Source organism: Macrobrachium rosenbergii, chromosome 7, assembly GCF_040412425.1.
Source record: "Macrobrachium rosenbergii isolate ZJJX-2024 chromosome 7, ASM4041242v1, whole genome shotgun sequence".
Classification (NCBI taxonomy): domain Eukaryota; kingdom Metazoa; phylum Arthropoda; class Malacostraca; order Decapoda; family Palaemonidae; genus Macrobrachium; species Macrobrachium rosenbergii.
Window position 1 is genome coordinate 26,349,973 of NC_089747.1, and position 12,528 is coordinate 26,362,500.

The 12,528-nt window shown below is 44.0% G+C and overlaps 1 protein-coding gene across 7 annotated transcripts in view; it reads left to right on the plus strand.

The window, feature by feature from the left end:
* Positions 1-694: 694 nt before the first annotated feature.
* Positions 695-12,528, plus strand: part of Mesh1 (Metazoan SpoT homolog-1) — a 29,192-nt gene continuing 17,358 nt past the window's right edge. Inside the window, exons 1-2 of one of the 7 annotated variants that reach the window (XM_067106855.1) lie at positions 695-826; positions 12,045-12,207. In XM_067106855.1, the coding sequence (XP_066962956.1) occupies positions 12,078-12,207 (130 nt within the window). In that variant the 5' untranslated portion in view covers positions 695-826; positions 12,045-12,077. Of the gene's footprint in view, positions 928-11,959; positions 12,208-12,528 lie in introns of all 7 variants that reach the window. The other 6 variants (XM_067106852.1, XM_067106857.1, XM_067106858.1 and 3 more) reach the window with 6 other exon arrangements.

Below are 12,528 nucleotides of genomic sequence, written 5' to 3' on the forward strand. Positions count from 1 at the left end.
GAAATACTTTTCAATGCAGTGTGTATCAAAGAGTTTATTCTTCCAGGTTATTATTATTATTATTATTATTATTATTATTATTATTATTATTATTATTATTATTATGACGGCAACTTAGATGGAAAACCAGGTTGCTACTCCTACGGGCTTCCATAGGGAAAGCAGCTTAGTATGATCTATATCATGCACTTTTAATACATCTACTCATTTAATTTTTTTAACCATTAACTTTTCAGTTAATTTTAAGTTTAAATCTAGTCGATGCGTCTCTTGCAACACCCCATTTTATTTCAACAGTCTGTAAATTCAAAGAATGGTGAATGTAATTCGATCTTAATATTGTAGCATCGTGTTCATACATGAATTTTAAAAGGATTTTCTATAAGAAACAAGGTGGCAAGGAACAGGTGTCTGCAAGTAACATTAAACCATACAGTCCACTTGTTCATGCAGTAACAGTAGATAGTTTTTCTCCAAAAATTAAAAGAATCACAGAAAATATCTGAAGCCTGTACCACGATTTAATCGAACGATTGTACCAGTGATTAATGATCGGGTATCAAAACTTAAATAGGAATCAAGTGTTATCCAGCTATTTAAAACAGGGGCAAAATTCAAAACAGCAGAATGAAAGTAGTAAAATTTTTCTCACTTCTCAAAATGGCGTCGTTGTAGCAATGACTTTATTTGAAATTGAAAACGCTGTTTTTGTTTATGAAGTCTGTGCCGATGGGCAACATGATAACATCACAGATAACTGTTTGTTTACAGTATCAGCTGAGCAAATCGACTTTGCTCTAGACTTCCATAGAATTATCGTTAGACCGTAAGAAATTCATTGTCAATCATGTACTTATCACCCAAAAATGTTTCTTTAACCAACATAAACCATGACGGACTGAATATAGAAACCTCTTACGGTATTAGGTAGGGTTTTATAAAGACTAGGCGAAGCATGCAAGTTTTCCGGTTGAGATTAATTCTTGAACGTCCTTTCATGATTATTTTAAACAAGTTATGCTGGTTGAAAAGATATGCCAGTGAGGAAAATCCATACCCAATAAATAGAAATATGTAAGTTGGTCTTCCACCCAGTTTAAGGTCCAGGCTAAGTGTACCCTAAACTCAATACATTCTTATCCTAGATTTGATCGCCTGACCTGAGTTAAGTTCCCTCCCCACCCTGAGGCTACTTTAGGACCCTCCCCACCCTTGGGCTATCTAACATAAGCTAGGATGCATTGATTGGACTAAGAAGGGTGAATTTTTTGTGTTGGGAATTGATAGAACTAAGCAAGAGCTCTGCATGGGGTAGTACTTTGGAAATTGGTTTTTCCTTTAGTATTTTGGTTGCTTAACCTATCAAGAATTTACCATTGTTTTGTGATGGTTGATTGTAATTAGCATCAGAAATTGTATCTTGGCCATCCTGGTATGCTATCCCGCATGCGCAGTGTTATATGGGAGCTTTTGGTAAAAAATGGAGTTTCCTTCACCTGGCGGTGGAGCTCCCCAACTAAGTAACATGGCCTGCTAGTTTAGGTTAGGGTACATTAGGTTCATATAGTTCCTAAGCCAATGCCTTATTAAACATATGGCTCCCTGATGACTTGCACATGCACAGAACTACTCCATAAGAACAACATAGCGGTCTGGTCTGTCTCTCAACGTTTCCAAAACCCCGCATTCCCAAAGGGTCCCCAATCATGTTGGTTAGATATAATAAGGTTAATAATAATTGACCAACAATAAATAACAACACCTCCTTCACCAGCAACACTAAAATATAGGAAAAATCAAAGCACCTACAATTTAGTTGGCCAAGGCTGTCGTGGTAGGTCCATGATTAGAAACTGTGGACAAATCAAACAAGGCAAGCTTTTCCTATAGTGCCAGGTCCTGACCTAACAGATGTAACTAACCTAATCGGAAAATAGGGCGTATGGATAACCTGGCCATGGGGCGTTCCTGACCCCCAGAAAGCGTGGGGTCGCTGGGTCGCGAGCAGGGCCAGGTCGCAGAACTACTTACCTTGGCGGAGTGATTGCAAATTCGGGCAGAAGGTGCTTACAGCTTTGCCTGTAACTAAATTGTAAACTAAAAAGTCACCTTCCAGTGCAGTAGTCCTGCAGAGCTCTTACTTAGAAATACCAGGGAATTTTACCCTTTAGGTGCAACAGTAATTTCTGAAACTAATTGGCATACTTGTCAATTCCTTCAGGTGCCATTCCATGCTCTTATCATCCTCTTTCAAATAGCCTGTCTGTAACATATTTTAAAAATTTGTATTTTCTACTGTACTAATGACAACAAAACAGATTTGAGATTGGGTAGAACTATAGTATAACTCTGCACGGCTTATTTCCTTGGAAATTGAGTTTTTCTATAGTATTTTGGTTGCTTATCAAGAATTTACTGTTATTTTTTGGTGGTCGACTGTAATTAACCATAGAACTGATATGTTATTGTTTATGCTTGGATCCTGAATGCTATGCCATTGCGCAGTGTTATAGGGAACTTTTGAAAACTACCACCTCTGGCTAAAAACACGCCTATTAGGTTAGGTTAGTATAGTTCCTTTCATAATAGATTTCCTTAGTCAATCCCTTCATGAATATATGCCTCCCATATGCCTTGTGTATGCACGGAACCATTCCAGGGTGGCCATCGTAACAGTAACGTCCGTTCTCTTGCCTGTGCTTTACCCCACCCAAAACCCCTGTTCTCAGAGGGTCCCCGATAAAGATGTTAGGTTAAATAATAATTGACCGCCAATAAACAACACCACCTTCTTCATCAGCAACACTAAAAATATAGGAAAACTGAATTTCCAAGGTAATAAGCTGTGCGGAGTTGTTCTGTAGTTTTACCTGAGAATGTATTACTGGTATTTTCACATAATTTAGAGTACTGTAATACTACAAAAGTAGTCTCATTTTACTTTAACAGTAATGTGTTCATGGACTCGTCAGTTCACAGTAAATTTTAACTGTTGCTTTTGAAATTCATATAATTTCATTTTTCCTACAGAAACAAATACCAGAGCCTTTTATATAAAAATATTCCTTGCCTTAGCTGGAATCAGATGTTGAAACATGGTAACAAGGTAGTTAACTATCACCAAACACTTTTCAGCTGCTGTCAAAAGCAAATGTCTTGTTGCCTTCTGCTGACTGCTATCATGGAGAAATAGTTTGTATGACAAAGGTGTAAGGGGCATGGGAGTGAGTGTGCCCCTTCATGCCCTTTGTTTAGTGGATTCCCACAATTACTTCTCCATTGCAGGGATGGGATCTGCAACTGTTATGAAGGTTTTAGTAGAACAGGAAGGTGAGAAGCATTAACCTACCACTCCCTCACCCCTGCCTCCAAACCTCTTCCTGCTCGGCCAAGAGGCAGGTAAGCACAGGAAGGTTAGTGATCGGTATGCTTGCCTTTACCATGTCAGCTGCTACCACCTGCTTTTGCTACCCCTGCTAGGATCTCAGTACTGTTGAGTCTTTTGTCACCATCATCCTTCTTGTGGGAGATGCCTTTGCAGCATCAGCCATGGCTACTGCTGCAGAGGAGAATAGACATGGGCTAGGGGCTAGAAGAAAATGTGTAAGCACTTTCATTCCTCCTTGTTCTTGAGCTCCTCTTCCTCCTCTTTCTTGCTTAGGAAGAAGAAAAGTCTTAGAAGACCTCTCACAAGAAGTCCAGTAGGACTTTGAGTGAGCATCTTTCAAGGCTTGGGAAGGCAACAGTGTATGTCCACCTCCTGGTGTTACATCCGCAGTATGTAGGGCTGATATGGATCTTACCAATTAAGATCCATATCAACTAGCACCTCATAGACACAAGGAATGTGTGCCACCTGTGTTTTGCAAGGAGCACATGTAGTGGGTGTGCAACAGTTCTCCACTATACAGTGCTCAAGGGTACCAGGATGCTCTGTTTATGCATGATTGTGCTCCTTGTGGTTACCCACAAACCTTGGGTTTTGCCTGCACAATTGTGCAATACTGTAGTGCTCTCCCATGACCTCTACTAGTTTTACTTTCACTGAACATGGGTTATCCACAACCTGTGGCACATTGATCAGTACAAGTGGTACTGATTGCATGTCATGGTCCAGTGAGTGGTCTGTAACCTTTATGCTCAATATGTGCAAGGGTACTCTGTGCGTTTACGGTCTCAGGTTTGTGTGTGCACAAACAGTGGGTGCTCAGTACCCTGAGTCTCCTATGTCTTTCTGAACAAAACATCTGCCCATGCCTCAAACACCTGTGCCACCCCCAAAGCCCTGCTACCATCTTGCTTGGTGTGTAGCCACTTATTTCAAACAAGGTCAGTGCCTTATCTGGTGTAACAAAGGCCTGATGTAGTCTGTAACTAAGGCCTGAAGATGTAGTTTGGAGATGTGTATGTGGATTGACTGGGTTCCCTTCCATCCTTACTTCCTCTTTCGAGAGCAGTGTCTGGGGCAAAGAACTCACTGGAGTCAGGCTAGGTATGGGTGAGTACACTTCGAGCATCCTCTCCGTGTCAGTGATGAGGAGGCGTCGCCCTTATCCTCTCTTTTATAACAAGGGGGAGGGGAGACATGGTAGTTTAAGTCCTGAACCTGTTGCTTGTTAGTAGCCAGAACTAAACTACCTTCCAACATGAAGTGTCTTACAGGAGATGTAGTTCTCTAAATTTTTTCCTTACATGAATATCCCTTCTTGTTTTTGGAGGGGCCATTCGGGTCCAGGGGCCTACTACTCTGGCCAACCATTTCATCAAACCAACAGAAGGTTACAGGTATCATGACTTTCCCTGCGTGCTAGGCACTTGGAGCATGGCAATTTCATGGTGGCTCTCAACTCCAATCAACTGTGGGGACTGACTTTCCTCCTAAGGAGTAAGTTTCCTATTTTATGTAAGTAACTTAACAAGCAGTTACAGTACATAGCTATTAGTTCACTTACACTGCAGCTTGAATTCAAAATTTCGCCGGTAACACTTCACACGTCTGTGTAGGTGACCAGTTCCGTCCACTAGCGGGAATATTAGAAACGACTTTAGCAGATAACTTCAGTCTGTTCCTGCCATGCTCGGGTGAATGGCGAGTATGGCGGCAGCTGTATTCATTGTTTTCCGGACATATTATCTTGATTTCATTGGTGCACACATCCACTGGAATGCACATTAGTAACCTTCATGAAATCTCAGGATGAGTTTTTTCCTAGTTTTGTTGTTATTAAGTTGATTCATCAACAGGATTATGTCTAAAAGTCTTTTGTTTACATGTAGGCTTGTGAGCCGCCAATAATAACTCTGCCCTAAAAGTAATCCTTGTATGTGTTACGCCATTCCTTTAGGATGAAACTTTTGCATTATGCTTTGTTTACTGGGTCTAGATTACTTGCAAGCCTTCGGTATAATTTTGCTTTAAAAGTAAATTCTTGAATGTTTCGTAATTTTTTAGGCTAATCCAGGCAAAACTTTTTTTGCCTAGTCTACTTGCGAGCAGCGGATGTAGTTTTGCCCTAAAAGTAATTCTTGCATCATATGCCATTCCTTTAGTCCAAATTTTACATCAATGGAGTTTACAGGTCATAGACTGTTCGCAACTCTTGAATGTTCCGTTATTCCTGTAGGCCAAAGATTTGCATTTTATGTTTGTTTACTGAACCTAGTATACTTGCTGGCCGTCAGTAAATAATATTACCTTAACCCTCACATTTTCCTTTGCAGAGAATTGAAAGTGTAAGGGCAGAAAGTAGTGAGGAGAGAAGGGTGCTTAATGCGCAGGTCCTAGATTATATAGCAAGCTTCCTCTTGAGCTGAGGCAGTTTAAGGATTTGAAGTCTTTCAAAAGGAACTTTAAACTTTTTTGTTTATCAATGCTGTGTTATGGAATATCAAATAGTGAATGTGGAACATGCAATGTGATGACACATGCTCAGGGCAATACAGTTGATGAATAAACTTTCAATTTGATACTGGAGGCCCAGTGAGCACTTTGAAAGTGGTATGGGACCTAGATAAGTGTCAACAAGTAACAAGTAATAACAGTGCTTTATCGTCGGCCAAGAATCGGTCCCAGTATTTGCTTCATCAGTATATTGTGTAGAGTACTCACTTTGGCAGTACATTTACTAAGTTGGAATGTTTTCTGAGAAGCTTCTCATGTCTCTTGTGCAAGGATGATACGCATCTAGGTTGATGCACAGATCGTGAATGTTCCACATTTCCAGTACCCAGAAGCACCCACTGGCACCCACTTCAGTGTGACGCCAGCTTATGCTACGAGCGCTAGATGGCGCCCATTGGAACTCGTCCTCTGAGCAGCCAAAAGCACCCAAGCAGCCACAGGCAGCTCCTACCATCTGGCGCCAACTCGTGCTCTGTGCAGCCAACCCCCAAAAAGTGCCCATAAAGCAACAACACCAAGTGCACCCACAGGCGGCAACTGTAGCATTGGCACCTAGGTTTTTTCATTAGAAACACTGTTGTTCTTTCTTGGGCGGTAGTTCCCGACGGAACGCCTGGCTCCAGCTTCCAAGTAGTCGGCACCAGTCCCATTTGCCAGGCACCTACTCTCTGCTCAACACTCAGCGTCCACTCACGAGCTTTATTTTTCTCTGTTTAAGGAATTTGGCTGACCTATGGAGGACTATGTCATACCGCAGAATTTTGTGGTCTGTATGAGGTATAGTCGAGCCTACGGGTTTTACAAGTGTCTGCACGGCTATCAATAGAGTCCATAGAGTTGTCAGTTAGTTCGTAATGTCCACGACTGCACGATGCTATGCAAGGTTGCTCAGTTGTCTACAATGGAGACGAACCAGAAGGCCTGTCCTCCGACACAGGGTTTTCTTAGTTCTGGGACCTGTGCCTCGACCTCTCTGCAGCATTTTAGGTCTCATGAGTCCTCTCTCCTCTTCGTTTGACCTTTTTCTCTGGACTTCACATCAGTCTTGACTTAGAATGACCGTCTTGACTGAAGTACTTTGGTTACAACTAGGACAAGGTAACACAGTCGGACACCGTCGCCTTTTTACCATAGCCCCGACTTAAAGTCGGACCTACAATGGTGGTTGTACATACAGTACATAGATGAAGAAGGGAACTCCCTTCTTCCTCTAAGCCCAGACCTAGTCTTCTACTTTACACCTCGGATCTTGGTCGAGGAACCCACGAGTGAACAGGAAACTTTCCTCATAAGCACCCATCGCCCTCTTCTCATCATTCTCTCACTCCTGAGTGCCTGTCTCCATCCAGGCGCGTGTCGTCTGTTTCAGCGCCAGTCTTCCATGCCTACCCGCTCGGCGCCAACTTCGGTCTGCTCAGCGCCAGCTGCGGAGTGCCAATCACCAACCTCCCCCTTCCACAATCTTCGACTCAGGGAGACTCCTCTTTAGCCCCTCTTCCGCGTCAGCTTGAGGATCCTATGGGTTTTTTGAGGAATAAATCTTCAACCTCCAAGAGTAAGAACACATCTTTGTCTCTAATTTTGCCCTACGATGAGCAATACTCCGCCCCTTCTTCAGCTTATTCCAGTTTGCTGAAGTTCTTTTTAGCAAACTTTCCAGACTTCTTCAAGCCTGCTTCTCCAGATTCACTTGCTTCTACATTCCTTATGAGGAAACGAGCTTCAGATAGTTCTTGTCTCCCCAAGTTAGTGCTCTCCTCTTCCTTAAAGGTCCTTCGAGAGGTGGATGAGTGGTTAGCCACAAAGAGGGAGCAAGGTAAAGCTACCTTTGCCTTACCTCCTTCAAAGCTGTTAGAGAAGAAGTACCACTTTTACACCACCAGAGAGGCTCCCTTCTTAGGAGTTTCTGCCTCCTCCCAAGGGTACTTCTCTGGTTTGGTTGACGCAACGCGTCGTGCTGCGTTCTCCTCAGGAAAGATCATGTTTTCCTTGCCTGATCTTGACCACCTCATCAGGAATCTTTTTAAATTCCTGGAGACCTTTAGCTTCCTTGACTGGATGGTGGGAGATTTGGCGAGAAAGACTGAAGACTGCCCGGGCCTAGCAGAAGATTTCGCTGCCGACTGGTTGGGTGTTTTATCCTGCAGCGACAAGGGAGTCGGGGATGGTTCCGCTGAGCTCACCTCCCTTTTCTCGATGGAGATCTTAAAGAAAATGGAGTTGTGGTGCTCTTTTGCCACAAAGGGAGTAACCGCAACTCAGAAGTCGGCCCTCTTATTCTCTCCCTTAGACAAGACACACCTCTTCCCCCAGAACACAGTCAAGGAAGCATTGTTGGCAGTGCAGAAGAAATCTACAACTGATCTCTTAGCTCAGTCCACCAAACGCCTTGCTCAGTCCGCCAAACGCCTGAAGGAGACTCCTTCTGTAGTTCCCAAGTCTTTCTCACCCTTGCAGTCTCAGCCCTTTCGTGGAGGGAGATCATGACCCCAGTCTAGACTTCGGACCAACCTTCGTCCCCCATCGAGGTCCATCAAGAAAACGACCTTCAAGCCCACTGCCAAGAAGTAAGGATTTTGTCCTTCGCGCCCCTATTGGAGCCAGGCTACATCTCTTCTGGGAGGAATGGAGCCACAGAGGGGTGGAACCTTGTGTCGTCCAAGTAATGAAGAGAGGCCACTCCATTTCTTTCAAAGAGAGGCCTCCTTTGTCCAAGTCGCCAAACACCTTGACAGCTTACTCAGCAGGGTCCAAGAAGTTTTTGGCTCTTTCTCAAGAGGTCAAATCCCTTATTTGAAAAGGGGCAGTAGAGGAGGTAGTGGACCAAATCATCAGAGGGTTTCTACAACCGACTCTTCATAGTCCCCAAGTCATTGGGAGGCTGGAGGCCCGTTCTGGACATCAGTGCCCTGAACTCGTTTGTTCTGAAAATGAAGTTTCACATGGAGATGAACCGCTGTCATGTCCCCTTTCCATCAGGGCGACTGGATGGTCACCCTGGACATGCAGGATATGTATTTTCACATTCCAATCCACCCAGACTCCAGAAAATTTCTGAGGTTTGTCTTTTGGAGCAAAGTTCTCCAATTTCGGGCCCTTTGCTTCGGTCTGTCCACTGCCCTACAGGTCTTCTCTCGGATCCTTGCTCCTCCTGTCAAATGGCTTCATCTTCTCGGGATCAGCGTATCCCTCTACTTGGACAGTTGGCTTCTCTGCTCCAATTCAGAAGAGCAGTGCACAGAGGACTTAAAGAAAACTCTTCACCAAATGCAGGAGTTAGGCATTTTAATCAACCCTCAAAAGTCATAGATGACCCCTACGCAGAGGATTCCCAATTTGGGGATGATTCTGAACTCTCAAGCGTCTGTTCGAGAGCTCTCTCTCTCTCTCTCTCTCTCTCTCTCTCTCTCTCTCTCTCTCTCTCTCTCAGCCTGCTCAGCAGTCCAATGGATGAGTCTCCTGGGCACGCTAGCCTAGGTGGAACAGTTTGTGAAGTTGGGTGGACTTCGCTTGAGGCCCCTGCAATTTTATCTGAAGGCAAACTGGTGCAGGAAGACCCAGCTGGACTCCTTCATCTTCCCGATCTAGTTGGAGATCAAGGAGGATCTTTGATGGTGGTTGTCAGAAGAGCAACTTCAGATAGGGATTTCTCTTCTGCCTCGGAGCCCCACCCAAGAATTGTATTCCGACGCCTCTGATCTAAGTTGGGGAACCCTGCTAGGGAGTCGAAGAGCCTCAGGGACATGGAAAATGGTGCAGAAGTCTTTGCACATAAATGTCAAAGAGCTGAAGGCTATTCACCTGGGCCTTCAATCCTTCTATCTGCTAGTGACAGGCAAGACTAGCAGTATTCGTGGACAACACAGCTTTGTCCTATGTCCGCAAGCAGAGAGGCACTCATTCCTTCACTCTTTGCGAGACAGCGAAGGACCTTCTTCTCTGGGCCGAGCTGAACCAAGTCACGCTGATTCCTCGCTTCGTCCAGGGGAGACTGAACGTCTTGGAAGACGAATTAAGCCGTTGCCATCAAGTCCTGCCGACAGAGTGGACTTTAGACCCCCTCGTTTATCTCGATCTATGGAAGCTGTGGGGCAAACCTTCCATAGACCTCTTTGCAGCGTTGAGGAACCATTGTCTTCCTCTCTTTTGCTCCTTGATTCTGGACCCTCTTCCCTCTTCACAGAGGAGAGGAGTGGAGGCCGTGGTGGACAGGCTCAGGGTTGATAACAATGACATGCTTGTTCACCAGGCAGTGGCCAAGACCTCCGGGTCTTCACTTGGCTCTGCAGCCCAGCCTTTGGGTCAGGCTGGCCCTTCCTTTGTGGGTTCCGAAGTCCCAGGCTTCCTCAGACCCCCATAGGAAAGTCCCAGGCTTCCTCGGACCCCCATAGGAAAGTCCCAGGCTTCCTCGGACCCCCGAAGGAACACTCAGTCTTCTTCTGCCCCTGCTAAGAAAGGAGCACAGTCACACTCTTTTCAGCCCTGTGCCCATCCTAGGAAAGGGGACAAGGGTAAGAAGAAGGATGGAGGATGCTAGGGGCGGTGTTCCCCCCTGCTTGCTGCCATTGGTGGGGGATGCCTGTCAAGCCATTGGGCAACATGGCAGCAAGACGGAGTGGAGACTGGCAGTGGTTGTCCTTCAAGTAGGATATCTAACACCGTTTGAATTTCCACCTCCCCTCGCCAACAATCTGGTCTGCTTCCAGACATACGTTCCGGCTCACTGAAGGACCTCGCCCTGTGGGAAGATGCGAAAGCGACACTGAAGAAAGGCACTGTAGAAGTTGTGAGAGATTGGTCTCCAGGGTTTCACAGCCATTTTTTTCTCATAGAGAAAATGTTGGGTGGTTGGGGACTGGTCATAGATCTCTCTCCTCCCGGAACCAGTTCGTTCACCAGACCTAGTTCAAGATAGAAAAGGTACGGTCAGTACTCGATGCCATCAGAGAGGCCAACTTCATGCTTTGGGTGGACTTGAAGGATACATATTTTCAAAAACCCATCCACCAGTCCTCTTGCAAGTACCTCCATTTTACTCTCGGGGAGATGGTGTTCCAGTTCAGGGCACTATGCTTCAGGCTGTCAACTGCTCCCCAGGTGTTCACTTGAGTGTTCACCCTTGTCTCAGCTTGGGCCCATTTGCACAGGATATGTCTTCTGAGGTATCTTGATAACTGGTAGTTCTGGCGAGCTCTTGGTCGCAGTTGCTCTAGGACAGAGACTGACTTCTCAAATTTTGGTAGCTAACGACCTGTTTGAAAGTTAACGGCCATTCCAGCTCACATTCGCAAGTAAAATTCCTTTGTAAAGGCCTTCATGTTTGTATGTTAGGAAAAATACAAATTACTTTAAAGTTTGCAATGTTTTTGAACAATACATCATCACTGGTCTGATTACAATACAACAGGTCCCTATTTTTTTATTTTTTTATTTGGCATTCTTTTATAACACACTTTCCTTGCCACCCTCCTCCATATCCTTCAAGCTGCTTTCATCTTGCTGTCAACCTCAGCTTCACACTTTCCCTCCTGGCATAAAGTAGATTTTAGTACTCTAAATTCTCTACCCATTTTAAATCTAGGCCTCTTCTGTTTTGTATAAATACCAATAGCCTATCTTTTCCCTCTTTGCTTTAGTACACAGTAACCTCACTTTTACCCACATTTACCTTCATGCCAGCTCATTCAAGAGATTCCTGGCTGTCACTCTTACCCTTCATTACAGTTGTTCTTCAGTCTCTCCCAAATCACCATTCAGCTGAGAGACTCCCACATGAGGTGTGAATCTCCTACATAAAGAGCTGTTGTTTGTATTTTTGTTGGAACAAATACCAAATTTTTAAGTAATTTGTATTTTTCCGAGGTATAATGCCTCCTCAACCACGCCATATAGTCCCAAAGGCCAAAGAAATAAGTTCTGCCTTACAGCAGGTGAGTAGTTATTCACCCCACTCACCTGCCTACCTTTAATTACCACCTTGTTACCAAGTTTCAGCAACTGTTTCCATCTTAAGCTGAGGAATGCTCCTACATAAAAGGCTCTGGTTTGTATCCTTAGGATAAAAACAATTACTTTAAAAATTTGTTGTACAGTATTTGGAAGATTGACCAGTTTAAGGAGACCAAAATTTCTCCCCGAAAAGAAAAGAAGAGCACCTTTAAGGTTTGAATGAAACATGGCAGAACAACCGAGTGATTCCTCCATCCTGTCGAGTATCATTAGGTGTGTAAATTTTGCTGCTATTAAACACAAGAATCAACGAAGGAAAGATCCAGAGAAGACGCCATACATTAACCACCCAATAGGTAAAGTTATGCATTTTTCCCTAAATATACAGTATATTGATAAATGTGATATGAATATGAGAATCCAAGGTTTTTTTATAAATTAGTTCAAACCATAGTTTTGCAGATGCCTTTCTTTGCAATATTAAACAGTGATTGAGAGCTTAGCTGAAGCGTAGATGCCTGAAGGCAGTGTTTGTGTGCTTGAAGTGAACCAATGTATTGGATGTGTTTTAATATCATTTAGTCATTGAGATGTTGCTGCCACCTGTGCTTCATATTGTACATTGTGCTCTCTTTTTAGATTATTATTTAATGGTGAAATGGGAGTTGCATGTGATT